The sequence below is a fragment of the Micropterus salmoides genome, unplaced genomic scaffold, assembly GCF_014851395.1.
Source record: "Micropterus salmoides isolate LMB-PRFRI ecotype aquatic unplaced genomic scaffold, ASM1485139v1 Ms_hic_scaffold_9, whole genome shotgun sequence".
NCBI lineage: Eukaryota > Metazoa > Chordata > Actinopteri > Centrarchiformes > Centrarchidae > Micropterus > Micropterus salmoides.
This window is the reverse complement of record NW_024044681.1, coordinates 34296816-34315541: the sequence shown is the minus strand read 5'-3', so window position 1 is coordinate 34315541 and position 18726 is coordinate 34296816. Positions and strand designations below refer to the sequence as shown.

General features: G+C 39.9%; 1 protein-coding gene across 2 annotated transcripts in view; it reads right to left on the bottom strand.

Moving 5' to 3' along the window:
* Window positions 1–18726, bottom strand: part of LOC119895740 (protein turtle homolog B-like) — a 143415-nt gene that overhangs the window by 17168 nt on the left and 107521 nt on the right. For both annotated transcript variants that reach the window (XM_038709038.1, XM_038709039.1), the window contains exons 18-19: window positions 5961–7598; window positions 411–538 (exon numbers count right to left, since the gene is read on the bottom strand). In XM_038709038.1, coding sequence (XP_038564966.1) covers window positions 411–538; window positions 5961–7598 — 1766 coding nt within the window. The remainder of the gene's footprint in view (window positions 1–410; window positions 539–5960; window positions 7599–18726) is intronic.

The following is an 18726-nucleotide window of genomic DNA, read 5'->3' as shown; positions in this document are numbered from 1 at the left end:
CGTCTTGTTTAATTGAGTCAATAGTGGAGTGTTGCTTCTCCTTTGTCTGACAGACACTCAACATTGATGGTTTTTACAAAACAATTTGGAATTACATTATAAACATTATATTACATTAAACCCATTCTTTGGCAAATGGCTGCGAAAGGTTATTATTATTCAAACCTTTCTGTGTTTTGTGCAAAATCATCAGTTTACGGGCACACAGACGGGGGGGAAGAAATGTAACAACTATCTAACTCTGTTGGCAGAGGTATTGATACTATCACAAATGCATGTGATGTGTCATTTGTAGCTAACACAAATCATAAGAATATATATTAGAATAAAAAAAAAGCTTTTTACCTGAGGTCATCGTGATGTTGTAAGTTTAAAAAATGTTACTTTATAAAAAGGAACAGGGTTCACACCTGCTTTCTTTCTGGTCTTGGAGTTATTGTTGTTCATCGTCATCTTCTTGGCCTTTTTAATACGTTGGTATCTCAGTGCATCAATCCTCTCAGACCCTGAAAGGGCACTCGGCGCACCTCGACGTTTTCTGGATAAAGAACAGAGAAAGGGGACAACGGGTAACTCCAGGCCAAACATGGTCAGTGGACTGTGTTTGTGCACTACGGAGCGCAACAAAACCAGAAACCAACACAATCTCAAAACAGCACTGCTCGTGCTAAGCAAGAGGTGCAGCACATTGTCAAAGGATCAATGTGAGACACCAGCAAGTAATTTCTTTTAAAGGTTTGAAGAATAATGTGATTCTATTATCAAAACCTTGTACATCATCTGGATATACTAAGAGTTATGGTTAGGTTATTGATGATAATGTTTCACAAACTTAGTTCATAAGTCCAGATGGTATTTTAATTTGTGCACCTTGAAATTTCTTTGCCCTTCTAAAATATTTTGCTCAAATTGATCCAAACAATCTTCATTCAAAGAAAAAGCAAAGTGTTACACAATCCCTGAAACCATCTATTTACCTCATGGTGTAGATTAGAACAGTGAGTTACGTTTTTGAGAAGATACAACATTAAAAGACTTGCACTGTTGATTTCAGAGGAAAATTCTCCAAAAATGAAGAGTAATTTGAACAAACAAAAATGTAAGCAAGACTTTTACAATTAATGATGTGTTTGCATCTTGTATAATTATTTTAAAAATTAGTCCGTCACACTCTGAAAATAACAGGTACAAATGTTCCCTTGGTGTGGAGTGTATATTTTCCAGCTGCTCATGATTGCATCTACAGACCTCCCCCCCATTCATGGAGGCACTTATGACTTGGCAGCCCACAGATTTCTGCCAGAAACATACACTTGGTTCTCTCAAGGCACAGAAAACAATTAGCATTACAGAGAGGCCATCTTCCCACCGTGGCTGCAGAGAGAAACCGATGGTCGTTAGTAAAGGGGGAGAATCACAGCTGAGCAACAAAGCATCATCAATATGTATTCATAGACATGGATACTGTCTACAATGGGCTTCACCATGCTGACAGGGGGAGAGATGGCGGGAGGGGAAAATGACTACTCGGGAACAGTCACATAATGAAAAATAAGCCAAAGAAAAGCGAAGCACTAGGACAACAAATGTAACAAGAATTTATCCATAGAATTTTATCCTTTTTTTTTTTTTGAACGGAGGAGCAATATTTAGCGATGGCATGCATGGCAGTTTGCACATGGAACACGACTTTAAAGGGGAATACATTCAAAAGCACTTCATTGGGCAGTTCACTCAAATATAAGGGGGTCCTGAAGCCCCCTGTGTGCTCCCCTACCCCCCTGCAAGCCCTTGGAAAAATATTTGTTCCTTAGGATAAAAAGAAGCCTGTAAGCTGTTTTGGCAGGACACTTGTTTCACATAGCAGTGAGAACTGTTCTGCAGTCCAAACTTCAAAGTGCAATTGTATACTTATAGTAGATGGTTTGATTCATGCTCTATACAGATGCTTTATACAAGGGATTAACGCCATGTGTCCACCAGGAATCTGCTTTTACTTATTTGGGCTAAAGAGATACTTGCAGGAAATGCTGGTCATGGCTCCTGATATTGCTCTGTTGCTGTTCAACCCTGCAAGGAATCTGGTGCATTTCTGATAAAAGCTGGAATATTTTTAACTTCTTGAATCTGGTGCACTGAGAACTTCACACATGCTAAGCTTTCGTCACTGCTAAGAACATGCAACAGCATATCAGCTTTATTGTTAATGCAAAAAAAGAGCTGTGAATGATGGCTCCCAGTGGACACACAGCTTAATGTGACATAACGCCAATCTTACAAAATATTTCTTGGAGATTGGGGTCCAAAATATTTTCAATTGGTGCCATACAATCCAAGCATCTGTGACATATAAATGGCAAAATGTGTCACGCTTGAGGAGAGTGCTAAATTTTTAGAAAGTGATCATCTGAGAATAAAGACTGTCTATGTGAAGGTTCACATAGATGACCCTTTCATACATAGTATGCCACACCTTGTAATAATCTATATAGTACAGAATGACACAAGACACCAAAATAAATTGGAGATCATACATGCTGAGAACAGCACATTTGCATTTTATAATGAAATATCTACGTTACCAGGATGTAACTCAAGTTCTATGACTGTGTGTGGCCGTCTAATGGACTTCGCTATTGGTAAAGGAAGTAATGAGTGGTCCTTTATTATTAGGATTATTTTTTTCTGGCCTGATGAGACTGGTCCTCCAAACCACTACTAGGCACATTTTTAGAGTGAGTGGGAAGAGGAGGTCAAGATTACCTGTTGCAACTGGTTCAGTTTAACATCTTGATGGACATTGAGTCCAAATAGTGAGTTGGAGGAATGGCATGTTGAGGAGCGCTCCCCACTCATGCTCCTTGAGCATCAAATGGCTCACCTAAACCTGTCTGTGTCTGACCTACTGTATGTAGCGCACATGGTTTTCTCACAGTTGATAGCAAAGATCGGAGACATCATGAGAAAGGCTGCCGCCTTAGAGTGGGATTCATTGTAATTCTTGACAATCTCCTTGGCAATCAGCTCGGTCTCGTAGTCAGAGGGGCAAAGGAGCCTCCCAAGAAGGCTTCGCTAGACATTAGCATATACGAAATTGGACAGGATTGAGCAGCATTTGATACCATAATGAAGAAGCTGGCCAATGGGAGAAATGGCTTACAGCTGTGCTAATATGAAAAAGCGGTAAGGCATACAGATAAACAACCACTCTCACCTAAGGACAATTTAAGGTCACCAATTAACCTAGTTCGCATGTCTTTGGACCCCTGGGAAGAACCCACGCACAGGGAGAACATGCAAACTCCACACAGAAAGTCCAGGGCAACCAGGGTTTGAAACCACGACCTTCTTGCTGAGAAAACTTTATACTAAAATGTCTTTCTTTATAGGGATATGGTATAAAGGGGATAAAGTATGTCCACAATATGTGTTTACAATTACTGACAATTCATCCTCAGCATTGAGAAGCTTTATAGCAGAGCGTGCAGCCATGTTTGGTCCTTGGAGGTCTTCTCGAAACACTTGTTGACTTCTTGCTCCTTCACAGAACATTTTGTTTGTATGACCCCTTTCTGAGAATACTGCAACAGATAATGGATTGAGCAAAGCTTCTGTGCGTGCTCGAGCACAAAGCTTTAGTGAACCGCAGCTGAAGCAGGTGGAGTAGGTGTCTTGAGCCACGTGGAGTGAAGCAGAAGGAGCATGTCTTATCCATAATGATATCTTGAATTGACGTTAGATTGTGACAGTATTGTTTGCTAAGTTTGCTGAGTTCTTCGCATTGATTCAAGGTTAGATGAGGCAGGTAAGCACCAATCATCCTGGTCAATTATGGCATACTGCTAACTAACTGGGTGTCGAGCGCATTGATCTGTCTCAGGGCACCGGGGCAGAGCAAATAGAGAAATCAATAGAGAAGTCAGTAGAGGGCCGAGCAACCATCAAACTACAGTACACTGTCAAATGTAATCAAATTATAGCAGACCTTTTAAGGGCTTGCTTCTGCACTGACAATCATGCTGTGTAAATGTGTGCTTTAGAACGTAACCACTGTGAAACAGTCACAAAATAAGTTTTTTTTTCTCTGAATTACTGCTTTATTCTTGCTAACACCACTCCTTCTCTTCATTCACCCTTTAGCTTGCTCAACAACCACTGCTTGGTCTCTCTGTCTCAATGGTTGAGAGGTCAACTTTGAATTAAATGCACCTGACAAATCTTACTCATTATGCCTTTCAATGTGGTTTTATCTCTAGATTACAGGTGTTTGTGCGTAGAAACATGTCTGAAGCTTGTAAGTATTCAGTTGCAGTACTGTCCAGTTTGGCCTCTTCGGCTTTTGCACCAAATATTATCCTGAAATGTATTATATACCTAAAGGTGACCCTTGCCAAAATCATTTTCAGACTAGTGAACCAAGTAACCAATAACTGCTTGAATTAATAGTTACATTGATTTGAGGCTGATAAGATTACTATTTCTTTACTTATGTGTAAACCTAACCTAACCTTGTTATTAACAGATTAAATATTTGCATGTGAATGTGGTCAGTTAGCAAACCACTCAAGCATGAAATCATGTTAGTGATACATCCCTGACCTAATCTTTTAGCTTACATATGGCATATGCATATCAGTCAGAATGCATAATGTACTGAAGACTGCAGAACTTAAAATGCATAGCCAGTTTGAGAAAAAGGAAAAAGAAATGAAATAAATTACACGTGTTGACTGAAGGAAGGAACAAATCAAACAAAGACTCAAAGTCTTGTATTCCCCTTTAAAGGACGAGGTGATCAAAAAGTCCCACCTGCTAACCCCCCCCTTTCAGACATGGATCCAACCCTTACCTATTGCGGTGTAGAGGACCTGGTCACAACAACGCTGCCCAGATAGCTGAGATCAATCAAAAACAAAGCAGGTAAGACTCCAGGAGCCATCAAGAACCACCATACTGCCCCTAATTCATAATGATGGAGACATTGCAGTACATGATAAGCGGACAGGCCCTGTGACACACTTTGCCCAAGAACCTTTCCTTCGTAGTCAGACCTGGGGATGTCCTGGGGGCAATTAAGGTGGTTGGGGAGAGGAGGGTTACAGAAAGGGAAGGGGAAGTAGAGTAGGAAAAAATCTGAGAGGTTGGAAGGTAAGGGAGAATTGGTCATGCAGTCAGGTTACTAAGGCCGAGGATGGGCCGCAGGGCCTGCCAAGATGAACTCTTCTTAAAGCATCCCTCCGCATGATAAAGGCATCTTCAAAGGCTTGGAGCTAGACATAACAATGGGTGTTTGTTTTGTCTGGGGAATCAACTGGATGAATATTATGGGATTCCTCCTGTTAGGTGAAAGCAGGGTAACGCATGATACAGATGGAAAAAAAAGGGATCCTGTGGTGATGTCTGCAGATTCCCAGGCTTTTAGGGGCTTGTGCCAAACAAATTACACAGCACACTGGCAATAGTATTTTTCATCCGGATGGACTGTAGCCCCAAAAGGTCTGAAATGTCATCTATGAAGCAAATGCATTTTCTTGTCAATTCAACAAATAATTTGTTTCACATTTTATATTGTTGGACTTTTCGCTGGAAAATACAATGTATTCTTTAAGGTGATCATTTTGGAACAATGCTTCACAGATTCAATGGGTGAATACCTCTAACTTGATGTCTGACATGAAAAGCAGCATTGATCAAATAGAAAATAAACTGAAAACTTCCAGAGCTGATCAAATGAATCACAACAAAATGGTTTTCTTTCAACCCTAAAGTTTTGATTTTCAAATGAAAGTGTTAATAAATGAAAAAAAGCAAAAACTAAACTATACAACTAAATTGCCAAATTGATGGATATTAGACAGCACTTCAGTAACCAAAATGTCAGCAACTTCACACATCAAAGCAATATGGGTTGGGGCAGATGACTCAAATGGTATCCCTCTCTGCATGCCTAATGCACCTACCCTGAAGCTGACAACTGGGGTGGAGAGGGCTCAGATGGAAGGATCTCCTCCTCTGTCCTCCTCTGAGATGGCATCTGCCCAAAAATGTTGCTGCTTTCCATGGGGGGTGACGGGGACTGGGAAGCTGGGTAGCTGGTTGCAGAGGTGGCAAAGGCCATGTGGGAACGGTAGCTGGGACTTGATCTCCTGCTACCCTGGCCTAGGGCAGGTGAGGAGGATGGGGAAGATCTCCTTGAGAAGCTGGCTGTGGAAGGAGGGAGGAGGGTAATCTCAGACATCTCTGGGGGTATGGGAGGTTGGACAATGCTGGGACGTGGCCGTGGACGGACTACAATGTCTGGGGAGCCCTCATGAGAACTAAGGGGGCTTTGGGTGAGGGGTGAGAGTCGAGAGGGCTGGAGAACCACCTGATGCATGCCAGAATCCATTCTACGAGCCTGTCTCGGACTGAAACGAGGGGGGGTTTCAAACCATCGTGTGTCCAGACTACTGAATGTGCTAGGGACAATATGGGCCATTGGATCAGTGAAAGGCAAAACTGGCACACCCATACCGTGGCTTGTGTGTCTTAGCTGCCCTAAATGTGCCTCTTGCATAGCTAAATGCTTGGCTGGGGAGCCATGAGGCTTTGCCTTGCTGGGAGACTTGCTTGAGTGGCTCTTTGGGGCCTCCAGTGGCAGGACAGCTGGGTAAGTGGGCATTGGAAGGGAGGAGGGCTGGAAAGCACTAAGGGGAAGAACATGAGGTGGAGGAGGATAGGGGGAGTCGTGGCGGAGATGTAAAGGGTGATGTGGTGGAAAAATAAATTGGGGCCCCTCCAGACTTGCAAAGGTAAAATCCAGTCCCTGCCAAATCTCCGGTGAACGAGAGGAAGAGGTGAGTGTCAGAGGAAGTGGGAAACCAGAGACAGCATACTGTGGGAAATCAGCCTCCCCCATTTCTTCAGGAATCATGGGGTGACCAAAAGGACCTTCAGCAAGGTATGGAGGGGAGGACATGACAGAGCTCAGTGGACTGGTATCAGGCATGTAAAAAGGAGGTGGGGGATCATGGTCCCCAGGGTGGCCTAGATAGCCATAGAAAGCCCTGTGGTGGAGTGAGCCTCGGATCTGCCCTGTGGCCTGGAGCCGACTGCTCTCCATGATGGTCATACCTTCAAAGGGCCTCTGGAAACGAGGACTGTAGGCTGGAGGTTGCAGGTAGGATTCTTGACTTGAGATGGGGGAAATCTGGTGAGGCCGAAGGGGGGCCATAACTGGAGGCAAAGGTCTGGGATCGTCATTCTCTTCGTCCGACTGTCGGAATTCAGGATAGAGGTCTGATTCTTCCACAAAAGGAAAGCCCTCGATTCGACGGGGCTTAACAGACATTTCTGTGTCAGTGGGATCTATGACAAAGCGTCCATCTGGGCCTCGGCTGATGAGTTCAATGGGTGTTGTTGCTTCAGCTTCATGCTTGGACATGCTGTACTTCTTGCTTGTTATTGCTCTTTTGGTCTTCATGTATAAAGACAATTCCTCTTTTTTCCCTGGACTTGGGGGTGGTTTCTTTCCACGCTGGTCATGACTATCTTCAGATGATTCTGACGGAGATGCCTTTGAATGAATGCTCTCTGGGCTCACCTTTCCTGAAGATGACCTGCAAAAAAAGAATACAGAAGAAGTGACTTTTCAACAACTCAAAAATTTCAGTGCTCGGCGCAAAGCAAATCCAACAAACCCAGCTACAATAAAACACAAATAAACAACATACCTGACAGAAGGAGTAATAATAATTCATTAATAGCGTAATTAATGACTGCTGCACTTACAGGAATATGACTTCTACTTTAAAACACCTGTTTGATCATGAGTCATTAGTGAACAAAGGTAACAAAAGTCTGTTTTTTCAATCACCACAAATATGAATAATGAAATGTCGTAACTAAATAAGCTGGGTCCCCATTGTGTGTCATTTGCAACATCTGCATAAACTGATACAAAAATCACAAACCTCCAATTTCTTGAACACGAACATGGACTTACCAAAAGGAAATTGAGAAGAATAATGTATATGTATAACCAGTCTCTGCTTCCCCTTGATACTGAATACTGTGAACTTTGCCTACCAGTCAGCAGTGTATGTGCATTTGCTGCTGCATCATCTAATCCATCAATTGTTTACATTCTTCTGGCACAGCTAAGCACGGGAAAAGGATACATCATGTGCCTCTATACTTCGTTATTTTATGCCACCAACTTGATAACTTAGCCAGTGGTGGAAAAAATAGTTACCTCCTAGAGTAGTAAGTAAAAGTACTAATACCCCACTGTAAAGATACTCTGTTACAAGTATGAATCTTGCATTGAAATATATAAATATAATCACAAAAATCTACTTTATCAAAAGTAAAAGTAGTCATTGCAGAGAAATGGCCCCATGTGGCTGTTATAGTGCATGTAAAATGTTTCACAGTTGATTTTAGTTGGTTGAGGTGGATTCATTATGGATTAATCCTTATGGATTAATTGATTATTTAGTTTGTAAGAAAAATCAGAAACGTGTTAAATGTTCATCACAATTATCCAGAGCCCAAAGTGACATATTCACAATGCTTTGTTTTGTTAAAAATACAATGTACTTGAATTAATATTTAAAAAACAGCAAATCTGGGACCGTGAAATGTTTTTTCTACATTACTTAAACGATTATCAAAATAGCTGGTAAATCATTTTCTGTCAGTTGACTACTCATTTCAGTTGTACTACTACATTTTCATGTGTTTTCTCATATGCCTTTAAAATAGTAAAAATGATGATTAAAGCTGTCAGAAAATTAAAGGATTAAAAAGTACAATGTTTCAGGCAAGTGTTAACTTGCATAAGAAGAAAATACTATAATACTCAAGTAAAGTGCAAGTACATCGAATTTGTACTTAAATACAGTACTTTGTTATATTCTACCACTGAACTTAACCTGGACACAACACTTGTAAATGCAAGTTTTGTGCTAGTAGTCAGTTAGGTGCACACAAGGAGGAGGTAACTACACACTAAATGATGGACAAGAATGAATCTCTAACATATATTTTTTATACATCATTCAATTACAAAGATGTGAGAGAAACTGACAGTAACAAACTAGTTTCTTAGTACCCACTAGGGTTGGGTATCCTTTAAAAGACACCAGTACCAAAACCAGTACCCTTCAAGTGATACCGATACCAATGGAGTACTTAATTCGATACCTTGCGTAGAATGCCACCTGTTGAAGCCATTGTAGTTGATTGGTATTATTTTATTGTTGTTGGACAAACAAGGTGATCTATTTTCTTTTCTTTTTTTCAAATAACTGTTATTATTAAAATATTGGGAAATTGTATCAGTTCCCTCCTCATCCTAATTAGGTCATTAGGCCTCATTATCATCAGAGGAAGGACAACAGCTCTGGAGTTTTTTTTATATTTGAAAGAGAGGAGGAATGAAATAGTTTAGTCATCACTGTGAGTAGTGGGACACAGATTTAAGTAAAAAATTGTTGATACATTTGTTGAAAGTAAAAAACAGAATAATTTTGTTAACTTTCGATCAATACATTTTGAAGAACTGCTTTTTCCTTTAGTGGTCAGTCACAAACCTCCAAAAAAAGCAGTAAGAAGTAGAAAACAAGTAAGGAGTCGGCTTAAACAAGACACTGAACTACACTAAAGAGTCTAACGAAGTATACAGAAGAAAAGAGAGTCTGCACATCAGGTCGATCACACCAACTACATCTGAAACAGCCAAAGCTTTATTTGAAATTAAATAATGACTTTAATAACAAAGAACTGACTTTCATGTTTAAAGCCCCCTGAAAGTATTTTTCTAAAACATGAAATATTCATGACTAAAAAAGATAAAAAATTAAAAACTATTTATTATTATTTATTGAGGGTTAAACAGTCAAACTGTTTTATCAGTACTCCAGGGGTGTGGTGTGGTTTGATTATATCTAATTGACAGTGAACAAACTAAAAACTATTTAATTTATTTATTTATAAACACATTTTTCCAACTGGGTCAGACCAATTTCAAAGCAGTGAGAAGTGTGCAGAGACAAAAGTGAAATAACCAAAAGTTGTCGACCTTTGTCAGAAAATCATGTGTTCATGTAGGACCCCATTGCTCACAGTCAGAAACTGATTAAGAAAATGGTACATTGTAGCAATAGGGTTATAGTAACTGCCATCAACAGCAATGTAACACTCTAGTATGCCAGACAGGTATAACTGGCAGGTGAGGATGGAGAGGTTTTTATCCAACACACCTGCAGAAGAGTGAGATTATTACCATATCATCATACTGAGTATCACTAAAGTGATACTGACTGTAAGGCCGAAATTATCATCAAAGATAGAGATGGCACAATTGGGGCAACTGCCTTTTTCTGTAGCTTTGAGGGTGAGAATTCTGGGTGGTATCAAAGACTTTACAAGTACAGGTGATCAATACACGACACACTTTAAAGGAGACGATATGAAACTTTGTTTCTATTTAGAGACATGTGTTTTGTTAATGACTTTACAATGTCTTCTCACAAGGAGGAAATGAAAACCATGATTTGTTTTGAAGCCACAATTACTTTATTTAGTGAAAAATGAAATATATAGCCAATCCAGAGTGGAATAACAAAGGTTGTGCTTATAATGACCTTATAATGACTTATAATAAATAGTCTTCACAAGCCAGCTGCCAATGAAAAACACTGTTACATAATAGATATTCCAGATATTGCCAGGTTGTAATGCCTTCTTTGACATGGTCTCTGAAAACTTACATCTGCTTTATAAAGCTACAAAGACAAATAATACTGAATATCAAGTGGCTTGTTGTCCTAAACTAGAGTAACAATATACTTATAATGTAACAGAAGCACATCATCGTCTTAAAAGACAACGTGCTGCATTTTCATTATAGGCCGCTCATACAATGTGGCAATCATCAATTTATCTAATCATTCATTTCTTGTTATTTTGGTAGATTTGACCATCATTCCTATTGGGTATAATATCTTAATTCAACTTCATGAATTAGTTTAGACAACAGGTTAAGCTTTCTGATTACTTTATTTTGGAAAACAATGTAAAATAATTATTAATTTGTCGCTGATGATGCTATCACGTCCCTGTTTCTCTAAAGATTTGCAAACTACAACCAAAAGGAATAGTGGCCAGAATTATAAAATACAGGCTGTAAAAAGCTGAATATTCCCTTCATTTGTTTAGTACACATTACAGTTAGAAGTACTGCCGATGCTCTTCAAACTGGCTGTATCATGACAGAAAGAATATTAAGGCAACACAGCAATTAATGCCTCATTAACTGACCACTGAAAGAAGATTCACTGATTACTAATGATGCTGTAAAAATAAAGGTCCCTCAAATGTACTTGACCATCATACAATTAGATAAAATTGTGAGTGCAGACAATGTTTTTCATAAGCTTACACATGTTGTCATGAACAGTAGTTGGCACTGATATTGTAATCTTTACAAACTAAAAATGCGGATTGGCAATTTAAACACTTAACTTTCATTTAACAGAACAAAGTCAATTGCTGTAAAAGGCAGAGTAAAGAAAATTAACTGTGACAGCATCTGGGTGAGAAAGCAATAGTGGTGAAGTCTACAGTATAATTTCTGAAGTGTCAAAATGAAAGTGTTTCACGTCACTCAGAGGTAAAACAGTTATTTAAAGGAGTGAGAAAGGACAAGATGACATACAGGTCAAACCACAGATGCATATGAAAAGCCGCTTAGGCCAAAATTGTACACTTTGCTTGCACATACATACTGTACATACCGTCACGCACATACAGTACATACATACACGCTCGCACATACATCCATACTGTCATTTGTAAGTATATATGCGCGAGGTGAGTATTTATGTATGTGCAAGGTGAGTATGTATGTATGTGTGCGTAAGGTTGAGTATATATGTTTGTGCATGGTGTGTATCTGCGCAAGGTCAAATATGTATATATGCGCGAGGTTAAGTATGTATATATGCGCAAAGTGCGTAGCCCTGTAGTTAATGCAATTGCCTTTGTTGTGGGAGACTCAGGATCAATTCCCACTCACTGCATGTGTCATTGCTCTTCATGCAGAAAGAGCAGTTTTAACTCCTGTGACAGCCCACTGTATTGGGTGAGGAGAATCTGCCATTCACAGACTGTGAGCTGATCAAATCAAAGCAACAGCTAAATCAGTAAATGCTTATGAAATGTTGACAGCAAAATCTGTTAAGGTTTATTGGTGAATTAACTATAGTCTCTTTTGTGGTTGTGTGGTGCAGTGGCAGTGAAAATGTTTTTCATGCCGTAGGTTCCAGGTTCAAAGTGTTTTCCTTCCTTCTTCAAAAACGTTCTTCTTCCTCCTAAACGTAAATGCAGTGAGTGAGAATCAATCCCGGGTCTCCCAGACCATTAACCAATGTACGTATAATACATACTTTAATACTTTAATTCGCTCATACATACATACTAGTTTGCGCATATATACATACATAACCGTGCACATATATACATACTCACCTTGCGCATACATATATACTTAACCTTGCACATATACATACATAACCGTGCGCATACATACATACTTACAAATGACATTATGGATGTATGTGCAAGTGAAGTATTCAATTTTGGCCTTCTCATAGATATAGTCACAAAGCACACGCAGAGTGTTGTGCTCAATGCAGAAAACAAGGATTGTGTTAAAGTTCAACATTTTGGAGAAATGCTTATTCGCTTTATGGCAGAGAGTTAGATGAGAAGATGGATACCACTATCATATCTGTATGGAAAACTGGCCACAGCCAGTTAGCTTAGTATAAAGATTGGAAACGGGAAAAGCTAGACTAGCTGCATCCAATGGTGACAGAATTAGGCTACCAGCACCTCTAAACTTGAAAACGTTATATCTTTTTTGTTTAAGCGTGACAAAGGTAATTACCCATTTTAGTAGTACTGGTGGGTGGATTTTGTTACATTTGAATAGAGCCAGGCTAGCTGATTCACTCTATTTCCAGTCTTTGGCTTATGCAAAGCTAAGCTAACCAGCTAATGGCTGTAGCTTTGATCTTCCATCTAACCCTCTGCCAAGAGCATTTCCCAAAATATCAAACGATTCCTTTAACACATACAGTTAAGTACTGTGAATGAACACACATCTCAAGTTTTCTTTGAAAAAAAGCCCCTCAAGATTTAGATATTCATTTCAGACAAAATCTTCTATATACAGCATATTCCTTACATTTAAAAGATCCAGAATGTTTGTCATGTAGTGTATGATGATTTTATTTCATCATCTGTCTTGGGGACATTGCTGTTTCAATAAATTAATTACCGTTCAGTGTTTCCCCTAGGATGGAGTTATAGGTGGTGAAGCAAAATTTTTGTCTGAATATAAAACCCCAACACAACATGTCTCCGCAGTATTGCTCTTGTGTCCATGAGCATGCAATGCACATCAGAATAGTTTAAAACTTCAGCGATTTCCCAATTTAATGTGAGCTTTAGGTGAATGTTTTGGTGTTGGTGGTCATGGTGTTGGGGGGTTTGGGTGTCCTCCCCCAAGAAAATTTTACGTTTTCCAATGACAAATATGTAATTTCACATCACATTGTGCCATTAGTTTCAGCATATGTCTGAACAAAGAGTTGGAAAAGCTAGAGCAGATAATAACAGCAGCACCAACAGCAAAAGATCAGTCTACTGGGGAGGAACTACAAACTTTAGATTTGGGGAAAGTTATTTGGTTGGTTATGATGCTCTCCACAGTGATTTAACATTTATTGCACAGCATGTTTTGGACATCATCCCCTAAAACCCTGTTAATATGACCTCGTTATAGATACGGTTGTTCATGTTTGCCTTTTCTGTGCAACATGAGAAACCTCCTCCCTTCTGAGATGCATTTTATTTGCACATTAAAATCCAAAAAGAAACGTCTCCTCATTAGCTGAAAAGGACTAGTTTGCATCACTAATTTGCTTTACAAACCTCAGCTCCTCCAGTCACCACCGTCCTTTCTTTTCCTAACAACCACTCTTTCATTTGAAAAATAATTGAACCAGTCTGTACAGGACAGAGCTGCAGGCTACACCAGTTTCCTCTCTGATTGTAACTGATGTTCTCAATATTGGACAAGTAGGCAGTAATAAAATACAACTACCAGTTACTTTCTATTGAGCTAATGTTAAGTTACATAGCAGCCAAAAGACGCAGCCTGCTGTTGAAGCTTTCTTGCTCAGCTCAGTCTGAAGGGGAAGTTTTACAGAGTACGGTCTAAACCTGCTCTTTTATGAAAAGCGCTGTGAGATAACTGTTGTTGTGATTTGGCACTATATAAATAAAATTGAATTGAATTGAATTGAAATGCTAACTTAGCGCTTCACTTTTTCAGCAGGTGGGAAACAACAGACTTTTCTTGGTCTTGAGAAGCCGACACACTGTAACCAACACCGTACATTTACTGGCAGAATATTTTCCTCCGTTCGCGTTTACCATCACTTTCTGCTGCTCGGACAATCAAACACTCACTACGCACCTCCTGATTCCTTACAGGAGTTACACTGTTATAACAGCATCTGTCACGCAGATGTTTTGTATAGAACGATGAGAGTAAGCTAACCAAGCATTGAGTGTTGCAGAAAGCGGCGGGGCACCACTGCTGAATGCATATAGCCTGTCCATACATTGTATTATTATTATACTATATGTAGTTGACTAACAGGATCTTAGAGGCTGACAGCATTAGAGTTAAATGAGAAGATCAAAACCTTATTACCTTATTATCTTATTATCTTACGATAAATATGAAGGGATTTATGCTAAGCTTACCTTAGCATAAATACTGGAAACAGGGGGAAACAGCTAGCCTGACTCACTCCAAAGGCCAAAAGCTCATTAATTAAACATGTCATATTGTTTGTTTAAACCATGCAAAAACTGTGTAATGAGAGCCAGTCTACCTGTTTCTCTCAACTTCCAGTGTTTATGCTAAGCTAACTGTCCCCTGGCCATAGCTCCCCGACTAAGGATTTACATAGTCAAATCAGAATCGTCAAGTCCTGCCTATAGTCAACTGATGACTGATAGTCGAATCATGTGTGTTTTTGTGCACGGCGATTGTGAGCGCAGGGGGGGGGGTTACACATGGTGGATCCGCTTTAATCTTGAGAAGCTTGAGTAGTCTCTATTCATTCAACTTACACTGTAAATTTGTTTGAAAACCATTTTCTCTCTGTCTCTCTCTCGCGTGCTGTGCTGCCGACAACTGCATGCACGTCGCGGTTCCTCGCGGGTCTATTAGCAGAGGTGGGACCAAGTCATCGTTTTACAAGTCCGAGTCAAGTCTCAAATCTTAGCACTCAAGTCCCAAGTCGAGTCCCAAGTCGAGTCCCAAGTCCAGACCGATCATGACTGGCAAGTCCGAGTCAAGTCTCAGGTCAAGGACCAACAAGTCCAAGTCAAGTCCAAGTCTTAAACTTTGAGTTTCGAGTCCTAAACAAGTCATAACGCACTTCACCAAATGTAAAACCATTTCAAAAGTTTTTATAAGTTAAAAATAAAAAGAATGTATTGAATGAAGCATTAGACTGTACAGAAAGAAGGCAGAGGTGCAGTTTCACACAACAAATGTTTTTCATGAATTAAATTAAATGTTCATGTAGGGCTGCTAATTATTTTGGCCAATATTAAGATCACAATTATTTAACAGGATTACTCATTGCCTTAGGAAACATTAAACTATTGAACTTCTAAAATATAATACTTTCTTTTTAAAAACTATTATGTATGTATTACTACAAAATCCCATATAGCCCATTAAAATAAGGAACAATAATCCAACATTATAAGAGGACGTCAGCAGCAGTTTCCCCCAAGTTGACAGCTTTGGGTGATGGATGGGTCACTGAGGTGTGTGTGTGTGTGTGTGTGTGTGTGTGTGTGTGTGTGTGTGTGTGTGTGTGTGTATACACGGAGGGGAGTGACAGGTGAACTCTTCGAGTTGACGAAGTTACGTTACAGAATGCTGAAATAAAACCGTGGTGTTTTGTCGGGAGATGCAGTGACAGAAACCTATAAATCGCTATGACATTAGAAGACGCAGACACAGTGGATATTTTACAAGATCCGATCAGGTAAAGCAACACTGAACACACCTCTTAGGGAGGGACAAGCGGCTCAGCTGTGAAGAAAAGGGGTGCGCTGGATTAATAAAACAAAACGGCACTATTATCGTTTTATCTTAATTAACTTGTTTTATAATTGGTGGAAGCAGCTTTATGCAACAGCTGCAGGCCCCCAACTGTTGCATGAATTATGCGTAAAATTCATCCAGCCAGAGGCCTACTACACAACCCACTGTAGGTACCGGAGAGGGAGTGGGTCGCTGGTGCATACAGGGCCAGGGACAGGAGATCGCAGAGCGCCCTCCCACTTGCTGGAGGAAGCCACACGCTCCAGTCTAATTGAGCACCGCGCTATGTTGATGCGCTGCACAGTTTTTTATATCATCATTTATATTCGGGCATGTGGAGTGTCAAGTCAGCTCGAGTCAAAAGGCTCAAGTCCAAGTGAAGTCACCAGTCATTGGTGTTCAAGTCAAAGTCGAGCCTAAAGTCATAATTTTTGTGACTGAGTCTGACTCCAGCCCACGTCATGTGACTCGAGTCCACACCTCTGTCTATTAGTGTAGTATAATAATCTTTGTGTGGTTCATCAACGGTGATAAATTATGCGGACAACTCAGCACAACATCAGTGAAGCTGGGGCTCTGTCTCTTCAAGTGTTCTCTGCCACTACACACATACACGCTATGCCTACACATGCGCACACAACCCAGGGTTAGGGTTACAATTTTGGATTTATTCACGCACTTTAAAAACATTTATTGACAGTTTTATTTTTACATGTTTATTTACAGCATAATAGGCTGTATATTAAGTTAGTGGGAGGAAACTGGTAGTTCTATGTAAAATCAGATGTTGAGCACCCCCATATCGCCAAAACGGCATGATCCTTGCTTCACTGTGAAGCTTCACTGTAAGATTGACAGTCGAATCAGGCTCCGCCCATCGAAGCATCGACTCTTCGACTATTAGGGGTCAGCCCTAATATTTAGTGTACAGACAAGAGAGTGGTATTGATTCTGATTGGCAACTCGCAGCCAGAAAGGGATCCTCATACTGATACTACAACAATAATTATGGATGTTAATCATGTAGCGTATTTTACAGTATTTTATTGTACATACTGTAATCATTGCAGTGGTCCTTTGTGGTTCTGTTTGTTGAAGTAAAGAACTAAGCTACTAACTAAGCAAAGAATCCCACTGAGGTCACATACAGTAAAAGTCTCACGCTTTAGGGTGGTGATTTTGAAGTTTTGAATTTGAATATACTGAGCAAAATAAACAACAATACATGCATATTAAGCAAATTTTTTAGCGATGATCAATCAGGAACAATGTGCATGATAGTAAAAGGTGTTTTAACAATAGAGAAGAAAATCTTATCCAAAGTTATCCATATGAATATAATGTATTTTAATGCGGAATGTGTCTTTCTACATGTTTTTGTTGTACTTTTATTTTGGCCACTAAAAAGGTTGTTGTGTTTTTTGTAAGTGATGAAATATGACCACATACTTGTGTGAATAGTACCATAGTGACAGAAAAAAAACAATATATGGTAGTGGTGATTCATTCACTGAAACATCAACAACAAGTCCAGCAATGATGAAATGAAAGTGACGATTATATGTTCCATTCTCTACTCCTGCTGCCCTGAATAGGCATAAGTGTTAAACTGAGAGCAAACAGCAGAGTGATGATCCTTCCCTGAGCCTTTGAATCTTTGAAAATCCCCGAACAATCAGGACTGAACTTGGATTTTTTCGACACCTGCTGATGATAAAGATCCTTCAATTTTCATTAATAAATGACCATAGCCAGTATTTTTTGCCTTGGGGGACATTTGGCCAGAAGCATGCAGCCAGGTCTGTGGAGCTTGGGTTGAACCAAAGTGCAAGGGGTGTATACAGTGTGCAAGAACAGGGGGACAATGGTTGGCACACTCACAGAGGACTGGAAGGTTGGGGCCTGTACCTGCTTGCGTCCGGCCCCTCCCAGTAGGGCTCGACGCTGGGAATGAGGCTAAGTGGGCTCCTGTAGAAGTGGGGAGATCAGAAAGTAAGAAGTGGGGAGAATATGGAGGTAAGCAGGAAGCCTGTGAAATAAGAGTTATGTTTGAAAAAGCAACAGAAAATCTGAGACAATTGCTTAATATTATGATTAAGAGGGAAAAGACAGAAATGGGAAAAAACATTAAGGCACAGAGAAGATTTGTGAGAAAGAAATGTCAGAGACAAAGCTTGAAGCAACATCGGGAAGATAAAGGCAAGAGACGTGAAAAAAGTATTAGTAAAAAAAATGAGTAAAGATGTGACCACTGCACTTTGAGACAGTTCTTCATTAACTGACTCTAAAGGTAAATGGCCAAAATTCCACATTCCCAGACCCAGAGCACTAGTCAACTGATGCAACTCAAATTCCTCTAGATGCATCTCACTGGCCTGGTGTTTCCCCTCACATCTTAGTTCCTTCCAATAAGAAGAGAAGAGGGGAATGGAAGGAGAAATCATGGAAACATGCATTTTGTGAAATGAGACATCCTTCCCGTCATGTACCATCAAAGGCAACATCATTTGCTGATGAGAGCTGCACAGCTGTGGCTCTGT